Below are 26845 nucleotides of genomic sequence, written 5' to 3' on the forward strand. Positions count from 1 at the left end.
AATAGACAGGGACCCAGTTGAATTGGCACCAATTACGTCATAATCTAAGGGGGATAACTCAGGCCTATTTCGCTCGTAAAACGAAGGCCTCATAACGGCATATCACTTTCACACTATTGTGAGCTTCCTACTTTCACTGTGAAAAAAAATGAGTGTATATTTTCAAACACAGATACTAACTAATTCTAAAATTGCGTTTTGTTTAGAAAAAGAAAGAAAGTGATTTTTGCGTGTACACTTCCCCTTTAACATCGGCATACATGTCATGCAAATGATACGTGCCGTACCACACAAATGATGCACGTCCTATCACACGAGCGATACATATTATGTCACACAAAATGTATCGTTACAGCCCTGTTTCACCGGTCACAGAACTTTGATCTGAGCACTAAAACTGTAAAACCTTTACAACATATAAAAAGTGGTCCTCGGAAACACTACGCAGAAAATGATAATGAAGGCTATTATGATGTGTGGGTGATTCTACTGATGCGATGATGTGCAATGCTGACATCAAGTCTAATACAAGTTGGTAGATATTGGTTGGTTGTCTTAAGTCCTTTAAAATATTATACTAGTTTTTACATTTAGAAGGTAATCAAGGTGAGAGAAGTTCAGTAATCCTCAACTATTTCTTCAGTAATCCTCCCCTTTCAATATCAATCATGTAAGCTTCAAATGTACAATCACATTGTAGTATGTTTTTTTCTACAGCACAATTTGTCATGATTTAATACACTATGTAACGGACAAGATCAAGAACAGTCACGGAGTACATAATAGACATGTTTAGGTTATGCCCTCTGACTACAAAAGACGACCCTCTGTCGAAGCAATCATCCTTTACCTCCCAGTCAATCGTCTCTTTTAATTACAAAACAAATCATCTTGGAGATGATATCCTCATTCATCCTTCACCTCTTCTTCTTCCTCTTCTGGTCATCACCCCTGTCACTTGATTGCCGTTTTCGTTTCCTATCATCGTCTCGGTGACTGCTCTTGCTGCTACTCTTATGATGACGATCCCTTCCACCTCGGTCCCGATCTCGTCCTCGGTCCCGATCTCGTCCACGGTCCTTATCCCGGTGCTTGCTAGGGTGACTGTGTCTGGGTTCCACCTCCTCCTCGATACCAGCATCAGCTGAAACAATAGTATAAGGAGTCAGTTGTGATGAGAACAGTATGAAGGAAATCAGTTGTGATGAGAACACTATCACTGTCTCAGTGGTAATGACAACAGCATCAAACTATATGCTATATTTGTAATGAGAACAGGATCACAAAATCATTAGTGTGTTGGGATTAACACCGCTTTTAACAGTATTCTAGTTATATCAAACTTGATCTGGGAGGAAAGCCTAAATACTGTATAGATTTTAGGTTAAACGATACAATTTACTGTGGTTCAAGATAAGCACCTGCCCGCAGGCCTGTTACAGGTAGATCTCGTATCACTTGGATACCCCACTAGGACACATCTAACAGACTGCTAGCCGACCCGTCCTCCCTTCATGATGAGCGCGGGGGCACGGGTGGCCCAGTCATCCAAGGCGCCGCGATTCGCTGTGCAGAGTTGCGTCCCATGGACACGCCAGAAACCTATGATTGTGGGTTCGAATCCCGCTTCGCCCTGATTATGTTTCTAGGTTTGTCAGCACCAAACCCGTGCTCGTGGGTTTCACCGAAGTGATAAACGTCTTAGACCTGCATCACTTCGGGCTTTCCTCCCACATTAAGCTGACACGCCACGATAAAACTGGAATACTGTTAAAAGCGGCGTTAAACACAACTCACTCACTCACTCACACATGATGAGCACCATGGAGAGTAAAAGCAAGCAAGATCTTTAAATGTCTCTTGGTGAGACGCAGCTTGGGGATTGTACCACTGTCTTTCCCAACTCCGAGCAGACAAACGATTCACTGCATGAGAGGTGGTTCACAGCAATGAATGGCAAAACATAAACTCTAGCTGTCTTCCTGCCTTTTTTGACAAGTGGACTCTTACCTTTTCTGGCTTCTTCTTCAAGTTCATCCCAGTCTTTGCCACTCTCCTCACTGGAACCCAGTTCTTCCTCTTCTGTAATTTGAGATGTAATATAAGTAACAGATGTAAATACAAGACACACATATGTACTTATGCATACCACTGTTAAATAGACAGATGGCTATACAGAGAAAAAGAACAGACACAGATAAATAGCGAGCTACCTACATTCTACATAGGTACCAATAGAGCTCCCCAGAGCAGCTTGTGGTTGACACTTTTTAACGAGAGCTCCCTACATCACCCTAAGAGCTCCCTACACCGCCATCTGGAGCTCCCTACATCACCTCTAGAGCTCCCAACATCACCCCTAGAGCACCCTACACCACCACCAGGAGCTCCCTACCCCACCATCTGGTGCTCCCTACATCACCCCTAGAGCTCCCAACATCACCCCTAGAGCTCCCTACACCATTATCTGGAGCTCCCAACATCACCCCCAGAGTTCTCTACACTTGAAGGCCATACCCGTATCATCCTCCCCGCTCCAGTCACTCTCCTCGCTGTAGTCGTCACTGCTTTCAACTTCAGTCTCATTCCCACTTGGCTGGTAATGCTCATCTTCTTCATCATCGTCATCATCGTCTGCCTCAGCCTACACAACACATTCAACCTACATCAGAACACACCCATCTCAAAGAACACTTGGCAGTTAACAATGATGGGTTGGTGTTGAGGATGGAGAAGTTGTCAGATCAACCAGATTGGGAGTGAGTGAGCAATATTCCAGCTATATCACTGCAGACTGTAAAGAGTCAAGTCTAGATAACTAACAACTATTCAGTGACAAGCGCTCTAGCTTACTAAATGATCCTATATAGTTGACACTTACAACAAGCAGTTTGGGGGAATGATAAAATACAGAAGAACTCACATCACTGTCTGGTCCCAAGAAGCTCCAGCCACCATTATCAAAGAATCCCTCCGGGTCGTCGGTGATTGTCTTCATGATCTTTCCCCAGTTCAAACTCTGAACACCCTCAGTGTAGCAGATATCACAGGAACTGCAGACAATGTCGACACAGGATTATCTCATGTATAGTCTGGCGTTCACAGATTTCGATTACCAAATGAAATTGTGCATTCTAGACTTCAGCAAACTTTCCTCTCTTGTAGTCAAATTTTTCTGCATTGATCGAGAGATTTGTTTGAAGAATTTCAGCTTTCATTGTAGGATTAAGAATAAAAAAATATCCTAGGCAAAAAAATTAATAATAGTCTTGGTTCTCAGGCACTGCCCCATCATCATAAAGTTCACCACATGTTTCATTCTTATTTCCATTTTTGAAAAACAAAAACAAAACCCTTAAATATTCCAAGTCCAACGGTAGTCAAATACTGTATTCCAGTATTTTACTCATCAAGGAATTCATTTATGTAGGGAGGCCCTTTCCCAGGTTGATTGTACACAAACTTTTTTGTTGTTGTTACATACCAGTTTGAACAACAAAAAACACCACCGCTCACACTATATTTTCAAAAGCCATTGCCTGAGAACCAATTCTTTTATTTTTTAAGCCCTATCCAGGTGTGGTTCTGGTCCTCACTTGAGCCACTCCTTGACGTGGTCGAGCATGTTCATGGGGATGGAGTTGATCATGGAAGCCTTGCGACTGTAGTCCTTGAACACGAACACCATGTCGAAGTTCTTCAACTGGAAAGAGACTCGCTCAAAGTGCACCAGCTCCACCTCCTCTAGTGTCACCACAAATGGAGGCTGAAACAGAAACAGGCAGTGAGGTGGCTGCTTGGAATGGTATTCATGGGGTGTAAGTAGGAAGTAAGAGGAAAGCAGGTCAAAGTTTTTTCTTTGTTGTTGAATATCGCTCTCGGCAATATCCCAGGTACATGACAGCAGTTTGTAACACATGGTCTGGACCAGACAAACCAGTGATCAATATTCTAAGCAACAATCCACTCCATCAGGGAAAGATGACAAGCATTCAGCCAAGTCACTGAGTCTGACCATCCCATACACTACAGCCAGTGTTCAAATTTTAGAAAGGAAATCAAGATGTCGTTCTCATAACCCGAATGCCAAAAGTTAAAGATTTCCCAGATCCAAATACTATAGGAGCTGAAATTAAGGACCCTAGTGCACAGCTTCATTTTAAACACAGTCCAGGAGCCATCTACAATGTTAGAAGCATCAGTCTGAAACATTCTCCATTCATCTAGACCTGCTCAGAGTTTGCTAGACCCAAATCTGCAACAAATGTTAGCAAAATTTCCCCTATTAGAATTAAACATTTCCCAATCTATGCTGTTATAGTTGTAACTAATGTTATGACTTTGTAAGTAGTCTATCCTTACAGAGCCTGATACAAATATATATCAAATACAGCCCATGCAAGTCTATAATGTTTGGCAAGTCTAGATTACAGCAGTATCTGAAAATGAAGAGAGTCTCTGGGATGCCTTTCATTATATTGTTATTAAGATAATTGAACAACTGTTTGATATCTGTATGATATTTTCATTTCAGAGACTAGATGTTAGTCTAGCTTTGTAAGGTGATTTGTAATTCACAGACAATAATACCAATAAAGGAAGGGGCTTTAAAGCTCAGTTTAACATTATTTCATTGAATGTTATGTTAAAATGCAATGTTGAAATACCTCTGAAATTAGGAAAAAAAGAACTTGAAAAAATTTAATAATAATTTTGAACAATGAATTTTCCCATTTTGCCAGCTAGGTCACTTAATTTGGAATCCCATTAAAACTCTGACTCACCCATTCCGTCAGGTTGACAAGGCAACCACTGGTGGGTTGTAGTAAAACTGTACTCCTGAAGGGGGCGCCATGGTATCCAAGTTCTCGGAAGGGTGTGTCAAACTCGACTTCCTGTTTCGTGATCGTCTCCACCTTTTCACAGAAACTCTTGAAGGCTGACTTGAGTCTCTGTCTCAGTTCTCTCTCCGCCTGCAATGTCAAGTCAACAAGTGAGAAACAGGTGGGTTTCATTTATATCAGCTTAATGTGAGAAGAAAGGCCAAGCGATGCAGACAGTAAATATTTACCACTCAAATGAGAGAGGGAGTTTGGTTCTAAGCCACTTTTAGAAATATTCCAGCAATATCACGGCGGGGGACACCAGAAATGGGCTTCACACGTACCCATGTCGGGAATCGAACCCAGATCTTCTGCGTGACGAGCGAACGCTTTAACCACTGGACGACCTGACTGCCCCTACTACTTAAATAAACCCAGGGGTAGGGTAAACACCACATGGATGGTATATACTCAACATCTATAACAGTGAATATAGTTTTACACATGGCTCCCAATGTAGGGAATCGAACCCAGACCTTCAACGTGAGGAGCTAACACTTTCACCAGGCTACTCTACCAACCTTCAATAACAGTGAGTGAGTGAGTGAGGTTTTACGCCGCTTTTAGCAATATTCCAGTAATATCACGGCGGGGGACACCTCAAATGGGCTTCACACATTGAACCCATGTCGGGAATCGAACACGGGTCTTCGGCTTGACGAGCGAACGCTTTAACCACTGGGCTACCCGACCGCCCCCCTTCAATAACAGAGGATATGCTTGGATCACATTGATAACTACTTTTAGATTTGTCAAAGTAACACTATTGGCCACGTCCTGACGACGTAATGAATATAAGCAGAATATCAGCTGGGAATGGTCTACAAAAGCCGTCACCTACTCACATATATCCATATCCTGTGGACTGAGAGGTTTTATGCCGCTTTTAGCAATATTCCAGCAATATCACGGCAGGAGAGACCAGAAACGGGCCTCACATATTGTCCTCATGTGGGGAATCAACCTGGGTATTCGGCGTGACAAGCGAACGCGTTAAACGCTAGGATTGAGTGAGAAATAATTCGGCCAATAAAAATATCACCTGTTCCGCATGGAGATCATCTCGGTCATGCATGTGCTGGTGTTTTCCCAAGTCTGTTGTGATCTCTCCAACCTCTGTGTAAAACGCAACATCGATGTGCTTCTTCTTCCCGAACAAGATGGCGTGCTGTTGAAGTGATCACACAAAAGTCACAAATCAGTACAAAAAGCTGTCAATATTTAACTGGAATGATGTTTAATTAACTGGTTGACAAAGTGGGAAAATAGACTAATCGTTTCTTTGACCAATCAGAGTTTAGAGCTTGTAAAGAATATTTAATAAAATATTGACATCAGGCATCATTTTCTGAATAAACCACAGACAAAGGCTGAGTAAATTGGTGAATGTTTGTTTGTTGTTTAACACCGCACTCAGCAATATTCCAGTTATATGATGGCGGTCTGTAAATAATTGAATATGGGCCAGACAATCCAGTGATTGATATCATAAGCATTGATCCACGCAATTGGGATACGATGACATGCGTCAACCAAGTCAGCGAGCCTGACCACATGATCCCATTAGTCGCCTCTTACAATAAGCAAAGTCGCCTCTTACAGCAAGCATGGGTTGTTGAAGACCTTTTCTAACCCAGTCCAAACAGGTCTCAAGACAAGCTAGACATGCTGTGTTCATTAAGACAGTGACCTTGAGGTGGAAATGCAGCAGGATGATCATCTCCCCGTCACAGGGCTGGAAGAATGCGTGCTTGATGTTGTTGTAGAGGATGTCCACCTTGTCCCCTCGCACCGACGTGAAGCGGAAACCTGGTACACAGTTAACCCAATAAACAATCAAGAGCCTTCAAAATTCACTCTTAGCCTCTAATCCCAAGACTACTAAATTGTACTGAGGACAAGTTAAATCCAAAGACAGTAGTGTGTATTAACGGGTAGCATTTGAGGGCCATATTTCTGAACCAGTTCTCAATGTTTCAATTTTGGTACAAAAATTTGAACTGAATAAAACTGATAAAAAAAATATTAAACAGGGTACGGTGTAATTATTTTTCTGCGCATAATATTGTGCCCCCAGATTGGAAAGAGAAGCAAGAAATGGCGTATCAGAGACATTATCAATTCAGTAGAACACATCAGAGTGAGTGAGTTGGGTTTAACGCAGCTTTTAACAGTATTCCAGTCATATCGCGGCGTGTCAGCTTAATGTGGGAGGAAAGCCTGAAGTGGTGCAGGTCTCAGACGTTTACCTCTTCGGTGAAGCCCACGAGCACGGGTATGGTGCTGACAAACCTAGAAACATAATCGAACCCACAATCATAGGTTTCTGGCGTGGCCAAGGGACGCAACTCTGCACAGTGAATTGCGGCGCCTTAGACGACTGGGCCACCCGTGCCCCCAGAACACAACAGAAGAGATAGGGATAAGAAAACATACAGCTTTATCGATAACAACTTCTGTTTCAATGGATTTAGTTGGAATGCATGATAACAGTGTAAGAATCTACATCGAAATGCTGTTAAATACAGTGAACCAGAAGTCGTTATCCTTTAAGTCAGGATTATTAGTACAATCTAAATAATTTTTACATTTGTATACTTATCCTGCATTACTCCTTAGCAGTGATGGTCCATATAAAAAAAGGGATCCGAGAGCGAAACAACTTTTCTCTTCACCCAAGACCATTGCTAGGTGCTGTCCTGTATTGTCGTACGGTAAGCAGTAGATGCATTAAGGAGTAATGAAGGATAAGTAGAAAATATACCATTTTCAACGGTATTTCAGTCACAGACCACCACTTTGGGTGCAAACTATCTGTTACTGGTCAGGTCAAGCTATACAAATTTGTGAATCAGTAGCACGTCTTTACTAATGTCTCACCATTTGTGTGAGCCTCCAGGGTGCCAGAAATTCTCTTAGAGACGATGTTTGGTTTGATGTAGAGATCCTTTAACTTTGCATTTCCTCGATTGGGATTCACCACCAAGGTGTCTTGTTTTACAATGCCCTGGAAACAAACAAAAACATTCACCATAAGCTATCACCGATTGGTCCACTGGTTTGTTTAGTCATGACACAGTGTAGAAAGAAGCAACATAGTGACGCAGTCTGCAAACATCTACTGATTTAGTTGAGTGAGTGAGTTGGATTTAACGCCGCTTTTAACAGTATTCCAGTTATATCACAGTGTCTGTTTTAGAGCATAGAGCTTATGTAAGGGACATAACTCCGTAGTAAGATATCTATCCAGAGCCACCTCTACTGGCACTCACCTCCTTTTCTCTCTCCTCTGCCTCTCTCGTCTTAAACTTCTTCTGGACCTCCTTGATGAGACGGAACGCCGTGTTGAGATTGGACGAGGGTGCGGAGATCTCTCCAGGTTCTTTGGTGTTGGAGCTACGATATGTACTGGAACATTCCGAAACATGGGTAAAACAGTATGTGACCTGGATCACTGCTTAACAACAACAACAGAATGTTAGTTTAAACAGCCTGCATGTAGGAGAGAGTCACACAGTCATACATCGGAAGTGTGGAACACTGAAGATGTACAGAGCTCCAGATAAGATTCTGGGGTCGTGGGTATTTTACCCATGCATTTTAAAATCATTGGGTATCAGTAATTCTATCTGGGTATTCAAATTTCTGTTACCTACTAGTTTTTACAGATGTGGGTATTTAAGTTAAATATTTAAAAACACAATTCATCTAGTCCCTGCAAACTGTTTTCGTGTGGGTTCGAGAGCTTTATAGGACTCAAAAATGCCACGATACTTCCACAAGAAAGTGTGATGGCAAATGATCATGATGTAACTGTCATCGTGGAGTTTGGCAAGGTTGACGGAATGCCCGTTTATAATTTCAAAATAAGTTGCTGATTTGCTAATCGAATACGCAGGGTTACTTCAAAATATTTTGATGATATATACAAGTTTTATTTTTGTAGCGTATCTGTAATGTTTGTTGCATATTTGATATGCTTGGATTTTATTTTACTGCATATTTCTGCATTTCTGATGCATATTTTACGCAGATACGCAGCTTATCTGGAGCTCTGATGTACAAGGAACCTGTGAATAGTCAAGAGTGGATAGTAACAATAGTTTCTGAATATGAATCAAACATCTGTCCACCCTGGTAACATCAGCATATTACATCTTGGTAATGTCAGTAACTATGGCAGATATTCTCAAAAGCACACTTGACGCTGAAGTTATCAATGGAACATGAGATAAAAAACACCAAAATGCTTAAAGCTTGGTACTGACAGCGTGAATGTAATCAAGTCATTAACAAAATGGTCCCGTGAAGATTCCGGGTTAGAATTGGTCCTCAGCAACGCATGCTTGTTGTAAGAGACGGGATTGGATGCTCAGGCTCTCTGACTTGGTTGATGTCATCGTATCCCAATTGCATAGCTCAACGTCCATGATGGCAATCACGGGATTGTCTGGTCCAGACTCAATTATTTACAGACCACTGTCATATAGCTGGACTATTGCTGAGTGCGGCGTTAAACAACAAAAATCACTAAAATGACATTCTGACAATGTTGAGATCTGGTCAGTAACATTACATTTCTTTCAGGAAGTTGGCGTCAGGCTGCTGGAAGGCATTCTCATTCTTTCCCAGGGTAGCTCCAGGGTGGAAGAAGTTGACTCGCAGGTACGTGTAATCTCCTTCCACAGATGACGATATATTCTGTACACACAAACAGGCTGGTGTCATAATCATTTTCCTAAACACAATCACTGTATACACAATCCCTCCTGCATTAAAACAGTCCTAAACTCTATCCTCTATCTTCTCGCAATGTATCATCTACACACATTCAACATAAGAAACTGTTATATTACACAATATTTACACGATATTTGTTCTTTACACAATGACCATTACAATAATCTATATACAATCACTGACCTACATACAATCAATAATCCTACACACAATCATTGACCTACATACAATCATTGACCTACCTACTAATATTGGCCTACATACAATCATTGACCTACATACAAACATTGACCTACATACAATCAATAATCTATATACAATCATTGACCTACACACGATCATTGATTTCCACACAGTCAATCACCATGTCACACTGAAACTAATAATTTTGATATTTCCAAAGGAACAATATTCATAGGAATGCTATCTGCAGCTTGCTTGGACTCCATGAGTGAGTGAGTGTTGAAGTGTGGCACCAGCGAAACACTCACCTTGATTGTGGAGATATGGAAAGGTACGGGGCTGCCAAATATTGGGAGGATGATTGTTTCATATCGCTTGTCTGTAAGAAAGAGATGATCATGAACGTGTATCTGTTGCAAGCGGCACCTTCAATGTTATAAGGGTATTCAAGTCAATCAAACAATAGATATGATTGTTCATAATACTGAGAATACTACCCCTATAACATCAGGAGTAAACCCGCCACCTCCAATTGTCTGCATCTTGATTGAACTGAAGTTCGAAAGAAGTGAGTTTCCCAACCTTACGCATGCCCAAGAGGCCTGGTAGCAAGATACTATTACTTGCATAACTTCTTATGGATAGTGGAGAGTGAAAAGACTTCTGTTGAAAATCTGATTTTTTTTATAGTGTAATGACAGTCAAAATTACAGGATTTATGGCAATGATGTTAAACAGGTTTCGTTTTTGCAGGAATTAGGTTTATTTACCATTTCAGTGATCTGCATGTGTTTATAGTTCTATTTACTTACCAACATATATCTTGAGATCACGAACTTCTGATTCTTGAGGGAAATGGTTGAAGCTCTTATAGGAGACATTAGACTTGCGCACTCTACAGTAGTGGAAAACATGAGTTACGAGAACTAGTCCACAGCTCATTTCAGACAAGTAGGTTATGAAACAAGTAGAAGGTGCTAGTCTTGGACCAGCAGGCAAGTAGATGTGTCAAAGATGTGTCATAGATGTGTCACAAACATGCAGCAGAGAGCAGCTGTAGATGAACTGGTAAACTAAGAGTACTGTATTCGACGTAATAAGCGCTCCGCTCTAATAAGCGCCCACTCGACAGTTGCTAATATATTGGCCAGTGAACAATCCCAATTAGCAGCCCTTCCGATTGATGAATGTACACAAGACTTATTTATTCGCGTATAATACTCACTCGTGTGTTATATGCACCCTTAATAATGGGCAATTAAATTCTGGAAAAATATATCTGTTGTACATTAACACTTCAGGCTGTCAGCATAAACCACGAAATTTATCTTTCAACTGTGTTTTTTTTCACTAAAATAATATTCTAATAAGAGCCCCCTTTTTCTAATTTTGAGAGCGCCCTGGGCGCTTATTACGTCGAATACGGTATACCATACAGCTTCCTCCATCACAACCTTTACCGATCAGTCTTTCAAGTAGATTGCCAGTCTGGGACAGGGTGTTTTAAGGGTAAAAATATCATTATCCTGTCTCATACTGATTGCTTATCTCATCTCATTCCAAAAGGTAGTGAAAACTCCTTCGCTGTGTTCCCTTGATCAGAGAAAAACATCTCACACAAATGCACCCCTCAGCTGCGCAGCCACATTGGCAACATGTGACCTTATCTGGACTCGGATACTAATTGCTTGAATCCCACGAATGGTGGTGGGATCCACCGATGCATGATTCAGATTGTGATCTGTTTAATGAGCCCCATGGGTGGTGGTGGTGGTGGTGAGTGAGTAAGGTTTAACGCTGCTTTAAGCAGTGTTGTGTTTTAATGGTTCTAGGTGTGCGTTTTCTCGGTTCTCCAGGAACACAGTTCAGGAAGTTTCTACTACCTTTCCGGATGAGTAGAGATAAGCAATAAGCATGAGTCAGGATAAGATGAAATATTATAGTGTGGTTCTGATTACCCAACTGACCATAATAGTGAGTGATAATAATAGTTTAACGCCGCTTTTAGCAATATTCCAGCAATATCACGGCGGGGGACACCAGAAATGGGCTTCACATATTGTACCCATGTTGGGAATCGAACCCAGGTCTTCGGCCTGATGGGCAAATGAACGCTTTAACCACTAGGCTACCCGACCGCCCCACTGACCATAGTATAAGGTGCTAACTGTAACCTTTTGACAGTGGCACTCAGTGTTTATTATTATTGCCAAATAGAGAAGGCAGCTGTGTGGTCTGGAAGAGTTTCTTTCAACTGCACTACTCACTTTTTCTCCCCTGAATCGGATTTCATTCCCTTCAGTCGTTCCTTGGCCTCCTCGTTCAACCTGGTGGCCAGCTCCCTCTGGTGTTTCAGCCGCTTGTCCTCCGAAGACACGTCCGTCTGGAAACATTTACTTACGCTTACAGCATGTCTGAATATTGCTTCACACCTGAACACATTGAACAATCCCAGAAAGACTATTTTGTCCATATGATCTCCTGTTTCTGCTTAACCTTTATCAGTCAGGGATTTCTGCAACTCCACGATTTTGGAAATATTTTCAGAAAATGGAACTTGCAGCAGAACTGTAGAAAAACCACGGATTTGGGCATCATGACTGCATAAACTGTTTACACTGAGATTAATATCTTTACTTTTTGAATTTGTAATTTTAGCTGCAGAATTTTGATACTTTCACTCTGAAATTCACCTGGGACTGTTTTATGAGCACTTACCCTGGTTCTGCTCTCGAGCACAGCTGAACGCCGACCACGGCCAAGCACTTCCTCCTCCTTAACCTCTTCCTCTTCTTCCTCCTCCTCCTCTTCTTCGTCCTTGAGGAAGATACCGATGTGTTTGATACGCTTCTTGACACTGGTCAGAACCGTGGCAGAGGAATTCTGTGAAAGCAACATTGTGTAAAGTTGACATCAGTCATTGTATTTATATTACCTGCTCAACATGTGTTAAACAACTTATCAGGACATATAATTTTCACGACCTCACAATAATTCCACCCACCTCATTGACTAGAACTTTGTTCCTGATAAACAGGGTGTGTGTCTACAACATTCTACCCACCTCATTCACTAGGACTGTGTTCCTGATAAACAGGGTGTATGTCTACAACGTTCTACCCACCTCATTCACTAGGACTGTGTTCCTGATAAACAGGGTGTGTGTCTACAACGTTCTACCCACCTCATTCACTAGGACTGTGTTCCTGATAAACAGGGTGTATGTCTACAACGTTCTACCGACCTCATTGACTAGGACTGTGTTCCTGATAAACAGGGTGTATGTCTACAACGTTCTACCCACCTCATTCACTAGGACTGTGTCCCTGATAAACAGGGTGTATGTCTACAATGTTCCACCCACCTCATTGACTAGGACTGTGTTCCTGATAAACAGGGTGTGTGTCTACAACGTTCTACCCACCTCATTCACTAGGACTGTGTTCCTGATAAACAGGGTGTGTGTCTACAACGTTCCACCCACCTCATTCACTAGGACTGTGTTCCTGATAAACAGGGTGTATGTCTACAATGTTCCACCCACCTCATTCACTAGGACTGTGTCCCCGATAAACAGGGTGTATGTCTACAACGTTCTACCCACCTCATTCACTAGGACTGTGTTCCTGATAAACAGGGTGTATGTCTACAACGTTCTACCCACCTCATTCACTAGGACTGTTCCTGATAAACAGGGTGTGTGTCTACAACGTTCCACCCACCTCATTCACTAGGACTGTGTTCCTGATAAACAGGGTGTATGTCTACAATGTTCCACCCACCTCATTCACTAGGACTGTGTTCCTGATAAACCGGGTGTATGTCTACAACGTTCTACCCACCTCATTCACTAGGACTGTGTTCCTGATAAACAGGGTGTATGTCTACAATGTTCTACCCACCTCATTCACTAGGACTGTGTTCCTGATAAACAGGGTGTATGTCTACAACGTTCTACCCACCTCATTCAATAGGACTGTGTCCCTGATAAACAGGGTGTGTGTCTACAATGTTCCACCCACCTCATTGACTAGGACTGTGTTCCTGATAAACAGGGTGTGTGTCTACAACGTTCTACCCACCTCATTCACTAGGACTGTGTTCCTGATAAACAGGGTGTGTGTCTACAACGTTCTACCCACCTCATTGACTAGGACTGTGTCCCTGATAAACAGGGTGTATGTCTACAACGTTCTACCCACCTCATTCACTAGGACTGTGTTCCTGATAAACAGGGTGTATGTCTACAACGTTCTACCCACCTCATTCACTAGGACTGTTCCTGATAAACAGGGTGTGTGTCTACAACGTTCCACCCACCTCATTCACTAGGACTGTGTTCCTGATAAACAGGGTGTATGTCTACAATGTTCCACCCACCTCATTCACTAGGACTGTGTTCCTGATAAACCGGGTGTATGTCTACAACGTTCTACCCACCTCATTCACTAGGACTGTGTTCCTGATAAACAGGGTGTATGTCTACAACGTTCTACCCACCTCATTCACTAGGACTGTTCCTGATAAACAGGGTGTGTGTCTACAACGTTCCACCCACCTCATTCACTAGGACTGTGTTCCTGATAAACAGGGTGTATGTCTACAATGTTCCACCCACCTCATTCACTAGGACTGTGTTCCTGATAAACCGGGTGTATGTCTACAACGTTCTACCCACCTCATTCACTAGGACTGTGTTCCTGATAAACAGGGTGTATGTCTACAATGTTCTACCCACCTCATTCACTAGGACTGTGTTCCTGATAAACAGGGTGTATGTCTACAACGTTCTACCCACCTCATTCAATAGGACTGTGTCCCTGATAAACAGGGTGTGTGTCTACAATGTTCCACCCACCTCATTGACTAGGACTGTGTTCCTGATAAACAGGGTGTGTGTCTACAACGTTCTACCCACCTCATTCACTAGGACTGTGTTCCTGATAAACAGGGTGTGTGTCTACAACGTTCCACCCACCTCATTCACTAGGACTGTGTTCCTGATAAACAGGGTGTATGTCTACAATGTTCCACCCACCTCATTCACTAGGACTGTGTCCCCGATAAACAGGGTGTATGTCTACAACGTTCTACCCACCTCATTCACTAGGACTGTGTTCCTGATAAACAGGGTGTGTGTCTACAACGTTCTACCCACCTCATTCACTAGGACTGTGTTCCTGATAAACAGGGTGTATGTCTACAATGTTCCACCCACCTCATTCACTAGGACTGTGTCCCCGATAAACAGGGTGTATGTCTACAACGTTCTACCCACCTCATTCACTAGGACTGTGTTCCTGATAAACAGGGTGTATGTCTACAACGTTCTACCCACCTCATTCACTAGGACTGTGTTCCTGATAAACAGGGCGTATGTCTACAATGTTCTACCCACCTCATTCACTAGCACTGTGTTCCTGATAAACAGGGTGTATGTCTACAATGTTCCACCCACCTCATTCACTAGGACTGTGTCCCCGATAAACAGGGTGTATGTCTACAACGTTCTACCCACCTCATTGACTAGGACTGTGTCCCCGATAAACAGTTCTGTGTTCTCATGACATCATGAGCATCGATCCACGCAATTTGGATACGATGACATGCATCAAACCAAGTCAGCGAGTCTGAGCACCCAGTCCCGTTAGTTGCCTCTTACGACTAGCATTTCACCTTTTACAGCAAGCATGGGTTGCTGAAGGCCTATTCTAACCCGGATCTTCTTATACTAGAGTAAGTGAGTGAGTTGGATTTAACGCCGCTTTGAACAGTATTCTAGTTATATCACGGCTAATATATCCTAGAATGTAACACACACCTCACTCAAGAGGACTGTGGCGTATGTCCTAGAATATTACACCCACCTCATTGACAAGGACTGTGTCCCTGATAAACAGGGTGTATGTCTACAACGTTCTACCCACCTCATTGACTAGGACTGTGTCCCTGATAAACAGGGTGTGTGTCTACAACGTTCTACCCACCTCATTGACAAGGACTGTGTCCCTGATAAACAGGGTGTATGTCTACAACGTTCTACCCACCTCATTGACAAGGACTGTGTCCCTGATAAACAGGGTGTGTGTCTACAACGTTCTACCCACCTCATTGACAAGGACTGTGTCCCCGATGAACAGGGCGTATGTCCTAGAGTGGTCGTCTTTGCCTTCCTTGTTCGTCAGACCAGAAAAACCAACATTCACGTTGAACACCATTCCTGAAGCGACAGATTGTTGCAGTCAATGCGAGTTCAAATGTATGATATTGACTGCAAGGCCATGACTAATAGATTGAGATCTTCATACATCTATTAAATGATGAAGTTTTCTCAAACCGAGTGAGGGATTAACAGTATTCCGGTAGGTAGAAATTGAACCCGGGTCTTCGGCATGACGAGCGAATCCTTTAACCACTAGACCAGACTTGCCCCTCAGGTGCCTACAGTCGATACACTAGCTTAAATGTAATTCCTATATAACCAGCAATCTGTTTTCAAACTATCAGTTTGTATCTACGATTCTCAGTATTAGCAAGTACTAGAAATGTTTCTCTGAATGACAACCCTTCACAGCTCAAAAAGTCTCTCTTTCCCCAGATAAGGTGAGTGAGTGAGTGAGTGAGTTGGGTTTAACGCCGCTTTTAACAGTATTCCAGTTATATCACGGCGTGTCAGCTTAATGTGGGAGGAAAGCCCGAAGTGATGCAGGTCTCAGACGTTTACCATTTCGGTGAAACCCACGAGCACGGGTATGGTGCTGACAAACCTAGAAACATAATCGGGGCGAACCGGGATTTGAACCCACAATCATAGGTTTCTGGCGTGCCCAAGGGACGCAACTCTGTACAGCGAATTGCGGCACCTTAGCCAACTGGGCCACCCGTGCCCCCCCCCCACCCCCCCCCAGATAAGGGTTTTCAAACAGTATAACTGTCCCTACCCTTCTTGGCAGGAGAATTGGTCTTCGGTGAGATGAGCAAGGAGCCCTCCCTGAACTCGATACCCATCGCAAAGCCGAAAGTCTTGGTCATCTTCTCCATCAGGTTGGGTTTCTCGGACTTGACCAGCTTCATCACTGCTTCATAAACCTCATTCAGTTTTGTACCTGAAGGAAGAATGAATCATGCAACAACTATTTCACCTTGGGATATAAAGAACATATTTCACTCAAGACAATCTTGAAACAAGAGTCTTCAGAAGATGACAAATTTCCCCCCACAATTTCGAAAGAACAGATCATCTGACTGTTACAGTAAGTCCAACTTGATGAGAGTTTCTATCGGAAGTGCCTGTCCGTATACAAGAGTAGTTATTGAGCTATCAAACAATACCTTGGAATTGGAATTAGGAACTTTGAATTTCTATGTTCTGTACACACCAATGTGAACAGAGTTAATGTCAAACTTAAACAAGGGTTTGCCACTATCGTGGCTATATCCCCCGCCCCTGTTGCAGAATTTATGACATAATTAAATCTAAACAAACCTTAAATTTTTTTAACTGAGGTGGAACTTGTCATGGAAATTGTAAAAAAAAGATGAGTTTGGAACCTAAGTCCATCCACGGTTTATGCGTTATGCTCCGGAAACGAACCCTACCCTCACAGAACCTAAGTCCATCTTGTTGCCATGGAAACGTAAAAAATAAAAATTTCTAAAATTTCTAAATAGCAAAAGGCACCAGTTCAGCATTTACCTGACAGACCTGCAAAGTTTGATGAAAAAATATTGAACGGTTTATGAGTTATGCTCCGGAAACAAACCCTACCCTCACAGAACCTAAGTCCATCTTGTTGCCATGGAAACGTAAAAAATAAAAATTTCTAAAATTTCTAAATAGCAAAAGGCACCAGTTCAGCATGTACCTGACAGACCTGCAAAAAATATTGAACAGTTTATGAGTTATGCTCCGTGACGGACTGATGGAGCCCGTTTCTATATCAAATATATAAAAATTCTAAAAATCCCTAAATAGCAAAAGGCACCAGTTGACAACCTGGTCTTTGTGTGTGCACAGTATCATGAAAGAGAACCTACTACTTTTAGAGACAAACGGACAAACACACCACTATAAACAGAGTCATATCAATCTTGTTCCTCTGGAAACAGAAAAAAATTAATTTCTAAAATTCCATGAATACCAAAAGGCACCACTTCCAACCCTTGGTTTATACATGCACCAGGCTTGGATGAAGAGTCCTCATGGTTTTCAAATAGTGCTCCGGAAACGAAATTAACAACTCCCTTTTGAGACTATTAACCACTCCCTTTTGAGACTAAGTAAAAAAAAAATCCATAGAAATCAAGACAAAATAAAAATACCAAAAGAATTTCATTAGTAAAATCTAAATATTTTTTACATTTGTATACTTATCTTGCATTATCATAGAAAATGGCACCACTTCAGGGTCTGTTTGATATATCTGCCAAGCTTTGTTGCAAAATATTGAATGGTTTTTGAGTTGTGCTCCGGAAATGAAATGAGTATGAACAGATGGACGGCCTGACAGATGGACAGGCAACAACTTTACCCCCCGCATTAAATGAAAGAATAATTACTCACAACCTGAGCACGAACACATATTCTACATAAACATTTTCTCACTTCTTACGACATAGCATCTCGCGTAAATCACACATCTTGCCGCCACTATAACATGGTATCTCCCTCACCATGTTGGAGTTTGCCAAGGATCTCGTCCTGCACCTTCAGAAGAAAGTCATAGTTTTTCTGCATCTCGTCTGTAGGGTCCACAAGGAGTGTGCGGCAGATGTTGGAACAGTATGACTTGTAGCGTGCTCCCAAACAGCAGACAATAGTGCCAAAGTGAACAGGACTGTCATCACTGAAAGGCAAGGGCAAAAGACCATCTCAATTCCCAAACCAATTGGCTAAAAAATTCAAAAGATTATATTTCAAAATAATGAGTGAGTTGGGTTTAATTTTAAAATAATGCTGCTTTGACGTGTATATCGGTAACAAGGCAGCACATCAGTATCATGTGCAATAAAGTCTGAAGTTTCGCAGATCTTAGATGTTACATTGGTGAAACCCACCAGCAAAGGAATGGTGCTGACAAACCTAAAATATCAGAGCAACCCTGGGATTTGAAACCACGGCTATAGATTTCTCACGAGCCTAAAGTATGCAATTCTGCAGTGAATAGCAACACGATAAATGACTTGGCCACAAGGGCCTCAATGCTGGGAGTGCGGTCTCCAGGTGATGTCCATGTATGGTGTACATGGCTGGGCGTACCTGACGGTGCTGAACTTGAGGGAGTACTTCCCCCCGCTCTGGATGATGGCAGGGTAACACATGTCCAGCTGGGAGGTGTCCGCCCCCGTCACATACTTCTTGTTCTGGAGAGCCTGCTCCACGCCATCAGCCAACTTGGAGTGTTTCACTTTCTGTGGACAATAATGTTTTCATACATTCAACCTGTGAAAGTATTTCCAGCGAAGGAGTCAAGAAACCGAACTCCGGCGCAGTGGTGACTCAGCATAACACCACTGCCACAGGCTAATTTGCATATCACGTGACCGTATTTTTCTCTTATTTGTAAACAAACGCGCTTTTTCAGAAATCAATATAGAATGGACTAATGCAAGTATTTGGGGTCGCTTAACATATTGTTTTGCATAATTATATAGATATGCTACTACAACTGTGACAGTGAGTTGCATGACAATATATATTTATGCATCAAAAAGACCGTATCGCCAGCTCTCTGTTGGGCTTCGATGACAGCATGTGGAGCCTTACAACCAATGTAAACAAAGAATAACTACGCAAAAACAAATGGATTTTCACGTATTAGGATACTTTCTTAATAAACCGTAACCATTCTTTGACGTTTGTTTATGAAAATGTGTTGACTTGTCATACATGAAACGGATGAAAAGCATATTCAATATCTTGAATGGACTGTGAAAGATGTGACAAATCGTCACATGGCGCTGGCCAGTGGCAGAGGTACTATGCTGGCTGGCTGCCGGCCTCATGGAACTCTGGGTAGGAGAGTGTCAAGATATATGCCCTTTCCTTTGTAACCCCATGAGCTATACAAAACCAGTCATCAAAATTTGTAATTTCATCATGCAGCAACTTGAGAAAAACAGCAAAAGAGAAAACTCTCAGAATCTTATAAAAGATAAAAAACAATCATAGTGATTAATGTAGCAAGTTTGCTGAAGCTAGGATACATAATATTGTAAACATGGATCTTACAAAAACTACCCAAAATTTATGTTTCGCCATGTTTCCATGGAAACGGAAAAAATAAAAAAATAACCAACTTCAAACTAGCAAAAGGCACAAGTACTCATTGGGGTAAATGTGTGTAGCAAGTTTGGTGAAGCTAGGGTGCATGGTTAAAAAGTTATGGGCCGTACGGAACGCTATATACCCCCGATTTACTTCGTAAACGGGGGTATAATAATTCTAAAATAGACACAAGCTTTATCCTGATTAATACATGTACTAAGTTTGATTGAAAAATCTTGAATAGTTTTTTAGTTTTGCTCCGGATATGACATGTACCTCTGTTTCAGCTAAGTCTAACTTTGTATCCATGGAAACGGGGAACAATGAAATCTAATTCCTAAATAGTAAAAGGCACCACTTCAGCCCCTGGTAAGTACATGTACCAAGTTTGGATGAAATATATTTCACAGTTTTCAAGTAATGATCCAGAAAAGAAATAGAGACAGATAAACCAGATGATGATATCCGATTAATTTTGACGATAGATTAGTTACACCGACCCAATCATAAATCATGACTGTACAACCAATTCCTAACACTAAAAGTGACACGGCTCGCGACCACTGAAGCACATCTTGTCACAAAATGAGCGTTTTTTACCTTCTCAGCATCGATGATCTCCATGATGTTTTCCTTGAGGTACTTCTGGAACACATCGCACGTGACTTGACATGCCTTCTGGATCGTCTTCTGCTCCGACTCCTCCTTTGGAGCCATAATGTACGCCATTGGCATGCTGATGTCCGACTGGAGTGGAGAGGACGAAGCAATATATGGAAGGCCAACAACTGAGCGATGGAATACAGCTTTTACAGGGGACTATTGGGGCCACTTTCACTGTTCTGATTGCATTACAAAAGTACCCCACACTATTGTAATAGTATTTAGATACTTGCCAACTATTGTTATATAGTATTGCAATAGTAGTAAACCAACTTTAAGGCTTTGTTATCATATATTAATCAAGGTAAATGCAATGAATAAAAATTGGACTGTGCGTAGACTTGTTAGTCGAGTCAAAATCTAACTCCATAATACCAGCCTAGTTCGGCAAGGGTGGAAACTGGACTTTTATAGTCAGTTAACTCTCTTGCCTCGGGATGCTTACAACAAGCAGTCACCTTTTACGGCAAGCATAGTAAGTATTACCACACCAAAACATTGGGGCGTCTCTTACGACCAGCATAGGGTGCTGGGTACCTATTGAAAGCTGGAATCCCCACAGGGAAGGTAAGTTCAGAATAGTGGCTAAAGTGAGGGTGGGGAAAGCTTCTGCCAACTATTCACAGGTAACTCAGACCCCCTTTTCACATATCAAAGGTAACTCAAACCCCCTTTTCACGGATCACAGGTAACTCAAACCCCCTTTTCATGGATCACAGGTAACTTTTCCACCCATTTCACAATCACAGACAATTATAGTGTAAATTAGTTCACATTTCATGGAGATTCATTCTCATTTTTCATTCTGATAGTGATTTAAACCACATTATAGTCAAGTTTCTGCATGTATAAACTAAGACTGCATCTCATATTTTTGCAACATATAAACTAGGTAACAACTTGTCAGAGGAACCATCTCTTGCATTGCTTGTTATTGCTAGGTAACTGTTCCCAAAATGTATTACATACTAGTATTCCTGGTTTCGATATTAAAAAAACCCCGAGGTAACGAATAATAACAATTCACTAAAGAAAAAAGACATGTCACAGAACACATGTAATTTATTTCCATATTCACTATAACACGACTCTCACGCAAATAATGCATCAAAGCTAATTCTTAATATGAAACATCAAGAGCCAATAACATAATGGAATAGGTATTCCCTACCCGGCCAAAGTCAAAACACTCCATGTGGTCCAGTAACATCACACAAACCATATCTATCCATATAATCCATGTTGACTATTGCCCACATTTCATTCTAGACCATTTTAAAAGTCACAGACTCTAAATGTACGCACCTTCTCGAAGCCTGCTGACTTGAGGGCTGCCCTCCAGTCGTTCATGAAGTCCCCAGGGAACTTGTCCTTGCTGAACTCTCCTACTATCTTGCCCTGACAGATAACACAAGTCAACACATTACAGTTTAAAAACTTTCTCAGGATTGTACCTCCACAAAATACTCACATTTCTCAAAAGTGAGTGAGTGAGTATGGTTTTACGCCGCTTTTAGCAATATTCCAGCAATATCACGGCAGGGGTCACCAGATATGGGCCTCACACATTGTACACATGTCGGGAATCGAACCTGGGTCTTCGGCGTGACGAGTGAACGCTTTAACCACTAGGCTACCCGACCGCCCATTTCTCAAAAGTACAACCTTCCTTTTCAAAGAGATATCTCCTTATTAAGGGGCAGGTTGAGTGCCACGCTTCAGTATTTCAGTTATTGCATAGCGTGGCTATAGACAATACAGTCACGACATTATGTATCATTTATATGAGTATTTCATCATAGCTATAAAGGGTAAATGTACCTTTCTACTGTCGGTGATGGATGATGTCAGTTTAGCAAAATTAGCTTTGTCCTTGTCTGCCTGAAAAACAAAAACAGATAATCAGTGTTACCATGACTACAGGTCACTCTCAGTGTTACAAATAAATGATAATACTGTGCCCAAAAAGTAGGGGATAGGGGGAGTGAGAGAGGTTTTATGCCGCATTTAGCAATATTCCAGTAATATCATGACGGGGACACCAGAAATGGGCTTAACACATTGTAGCCATGTGGGGATTGGAACCCGGGTCTTCGCCATGACGAGCGAACACTTTAACCACTAGGCTACTCCACAACCTGAGGATAGGGGAACGATCAAGACATATATCTTCAGATCTTTATGATACTGGCAAATGGAAATGATATGATCATATCTACTGGGGAGTAGGCAACCAGACCTAATGGATTCTAATGCTTGGTGTGATGAGCATGATGAGATGGTGGTCGTCGAAGAGGTCAGGGGTCAAATTCAAAATTTGCATTTTCCAGGCAGCGTCACTAACATCGCGTAAAACCACCCGTTGGCTAGACATGCAAAAATTCTTCGTAGTATGTTTCTGAGGAGTCAACCAATGTCAGCTTGACTCATGGTGTTCCACAACTCATCAGTGAAAGCAACACCGACTTCATTGAGAGGGGTGGGTGGTTTTGACATTGATGTACATGTCTACCAATGACGTCCCAGACGTGTTCAATGGGGGAGGGTCAGGAGTGAGTGATGGCCATGGCTTGACATGGATGCTTTGCTGTTGGAAGAATCAAGTCACAACCCTGGCATGTGCATTATCATCTTGAAAGATGGAATGTTACCCAACGAGTTGCAACTGGCACCACAAGTGGTGCAATGATGTTGTCCCAACAGTATTGTCCTGTGACTGTCAGGGAGCTTTGTTTCTTCGGAAATGTTCTTGCCACATAATCACTTACATGTACTTTCATTGTAAGACTTTGGTGTATTTTCGTGTAGTTTCACCTAAAAACAAAACATCCCATTCCTTTTTTCCATAGTATACATATATATCGTTGTTTAAGCCACACCAATATATTTCTTTGACTTTTGGTCAGGTGAGCTAAATATCATACCATCAGATCCTGTTCTTAAATAAATGTACACGCATATACTCTATCTGCATGTACTTCACCTCATCCCAGTGGAGATCCAGGTTAGAACTGGTCTTCAACAACCCATGCTAGAGGGATCAGGTGGTCAGTCTAGCTGACTTGGCTGCGGTAAACCATATCTCTGTGCTGATCCCTGTAAACGATTTTGATGTTCCCTTGTCACTACAGTTATAGATTGTCCAAAAGTATTCTCCTGATCCCTGATCCAAATCTGCATCACACTATATAAGCTTCAGCAAAGTGCATGCATCATGATCTAATGACAAATGCAACATGATTCACTTCCTAAGAGACTTGCCTTCAAGTAAAAATTACTTATATTTTAGATTTTGCAACAATGTATTTACTTATTGAGTTGTAAACTGGACTGGTAAAAGATTTTCATCCACCACTGCTGAAAAAATTCAGAAGCCTCTCGCTGATTACAATCCAATAAGTACACAGAAAGTTGCATGATCAAAAATAAAAGTACACATATTTGAAGGCAAGTGTTTCAGGAAGCGAATCATGTTGATAGTTTTTGTGGGATTGCGATTCATGTATATTATGGCAGGGTTCTTAGCGCAGTATGTTCCGAATCAGGAATTTATTAGAAAAAAACTATTGGACCACATGTAGCTTTATGTAGCAACAAGTCAATCTCAAAATTGTTCATAGGGAGCAGCACAGGGATAAGTTACCACAGCCAGGACAGCACTATGTCATGTGAAGCAAGATGACCACAAACTCACCTTGTCTCTGGTGAGAAGTTTGATCGGTGGTACACCCTGGTCATTCTCCTTGGCACTTTCCAGTTGACGCAGGAAGTCAATCTTCTTCTTACTTGCCAGGATGTAGATTCCACTCTCACAGAACACAATCACGGTGTCTGTCAACTCATATCCGAACAGCCATGTCTGCAACAACAGATCCATCCTAATCATTCACGTAGTCTACAACTAGGATACTAGTCAGTGGCAATATTCATTCAGCAGTGGACAACAGAATGAATGCAGATTTAAGGAAATGTATACAGTGGATGTTTGTACCTGGAGAGCTGTAGACTTGGAGTAGACAACATCTTCATCCACGCCTACTGCTGTTACAATTGCATCTATCTTCGCCAAGCTGTCATCTCCAGACGATTGCTGTAATGAAACAAAAGCCTTAAAAGGGTTCTTCCACAGTAATGATGACAAAATTTGACAATACATAACATCTCAACTGGGAAAAAGAATAAGAACCAGTCTCTGACTTTAGCCACTTGTCTGAAGCCCAAATCTGGTAAACTTCTGATTGGTCAAGTAAGCTAAGGTAACAATAGTATGTATAGTAACACTAAATAACGCTAACTTCTACTGAAAACCATGTTAAACCAAAGACTGCTGTGACGCACTATAGTCGGGTACATGTTTGGGGCAAATTGACAGTTAGCAAGGTCACAGCAAGTCTTTTTGAAGTTGCTCAAAGTTCAAAACTATTTTGTTTGATGCTTGCTCCAATTAAAATTTTGTGCAGCCTTATACATACTAATAGATCTAGAAGTCAATGAATGTCCCAGTTAAACAGAGTTAATATGTTAGATTCACAGGGTTGGGTCAAAACTCCAACTGTCTGATTCGGATCACAATGCCTTTCTCATGCTCTGATACGCATCATGATACTTGCATGTGCTCTTATATGAGGTGTGTTTGCCATCTTTTAGGATGGCTAAATACCTGGCACACTGACAATTTACAGTTGACAGTGTCAATTACGGCACAATTGATAAAATTATTTATGTTTTCAATACTAATCAGTGATTGTTTGGTGAACAGTTATTAAAGCAAACATTTAGGGTAAGAAACAATATTGTTTGCAAAGTGTGTGATCCATACTTGTATCAGGAAGTAGAAAATGGTGATGCACTGGTGTATCCACCACCACTAATGAATGCCACAATTAAATAGAGTTAATAAGTTAGATTCACATGTGGCACTTTACAACTCTGTTACCATGGGTACCTGAAGTTGCTGTCAGGACATTTATTTAAGCCCACTCACAATATGGAGGAAGTGTTTGGGCATATGAATGTAGTGTTTGTTTTATGCCGCTGTCAGCAATATTCCACTACCTGTGAGTTATTGAGTCTGGGCCAGGCAAACCAGTGTCTGATATCTATCAAGTCCTTGAACAGGCATTTATAAGTGAAATGAATAGATCTATGTTTATTTGAGGTTCAATTGAACAATAATAATCATACGGTATCCAACCAATAGAACATGCTACGGGTTCAATTGTGACAATGTCATGAATGTAGCATTAAACTGAAGTGCGCAAAAAGACGGAATTCATGCTTGGCGTCATTTTACTTTACACTAATGTATATTTGTGCAATTAATTTCATATCTCGACCAATATCTGTCACTAACATTCAGATTCAATACCAGTTCAAACTAGCTAAGAATAGTAAATATTTGTGGCATCACTTTTAAACATTCTAAAGAGCATGACATTGATATGGACCACTACTTTGATATTTTTTGTTTACGAAGGGGAAAAAATCACGTGTTTCATTGGCTTTGGAAACATTTTGGGCATAAAGAGATATAATTTACCACACAAAAAACATAACATTATGTCTGATTAATAACTTACGGCCCAAGAGGTATAAATCCTCTTCATTCGCCTGAAAAAGGCGTCTTTATCCACACGCAAAGACATCACGAAGATGTTGCCTTCACTGATATGGCGGATATTTCAAGACGGCGGGAGAAAAGGTGCTTCCGGTGCTGATTTGTTAAGCTGGTGTTGATTGGTTTATATTTCGTGTAACATCCAATACGCCTGTTCCAATTGGCTGAAGTTCTGTTTCCGTAAACATCATGGCGGTGTGTGTGGCAGTGATAGCGAAGGAGGTGTGATGAAAATCATTTATGTCTGCTCATATTTAGGAATACAAATGTATTTTTTATTTAATACACCATGGGTTGACATCGTTTTTAAAAGTGTGATTAATACAGTTGGCATAAAGGCACTGCTTTATAGTCAGGCGTGTATTTCAGGCTGACGGGGACCATACATTTATCCACAATTCCCCACTCAAAAGTAGGACATTTCGCCCAACACCACTTTTTTGTTGCTGTAAGAATTAATAAGAGCAGGTTTGCATGGGGTTCTCAGGATAT

General features: G+C 41.5%; 1 protein-coding gene across 1 annotated transcript; it reads right to left on the minus strand.

The window, feature by feature from the left end:
* Positions 1-242: 242 nt before the first annotated feature.
* On the minus strand, positions 243-26421 carry LOC139454376 (FACT complex subunit SPT16-like). The gene is made up of 25 exons (XM_071236040.1): positions 26316-26421; positions 24728-24826; positions 24431-24595; positions 22558-22617; positions 22042-22134; positions 20674-20820; positions 19066-19217; positions 18480-18652; positions 16748-16912; positions 15914-16026; positions 12525-12689; positions 12074-12189; positions 10619-10701; positions 10115-10185; positions 9460-9584; positions 8156-8291; positions 7764-7890; positions 6574-6692; positions 5926-6051; positions 4785-4973; positions 3597-3766; positions 2924-3053; positions 2518-2644; positions 2011-2082; positions 243-1144 (listed from the first exon to the last, which is right to left on the minus strand). The coding sequence occupies exons 1-25, from the start codon at positions 26379-26381 to the stop codon at positions 918-920; spliced, it is 3216 nt and encodes a 1071-aa protein (XP_071092141.1). The 5' UTR covers positions 26382-26421; the 3' UTR covers positions 243-917.
* Between the last annotated feature and the right edge of the window lie 424 nt (positions 26422-26845).

This window comes from Haliotis cracherodii, unplaced genomic scaffold (assembly GCF_022045235.1).
Source record: "Haliotis cracherodii isolate W230 unplaced genomic scaffold, xgHalCrac1.p SCAF_10, whole genome shotgun sequence".
In the NCBI taxonomy this organism is placed as follows: domain Eukaryota; kingdom Metazoa; phylum Mollusca; class Gastropoda; order Lepetellida; family Haliotidae; genus Haliotis; species Haliotis cracherodii.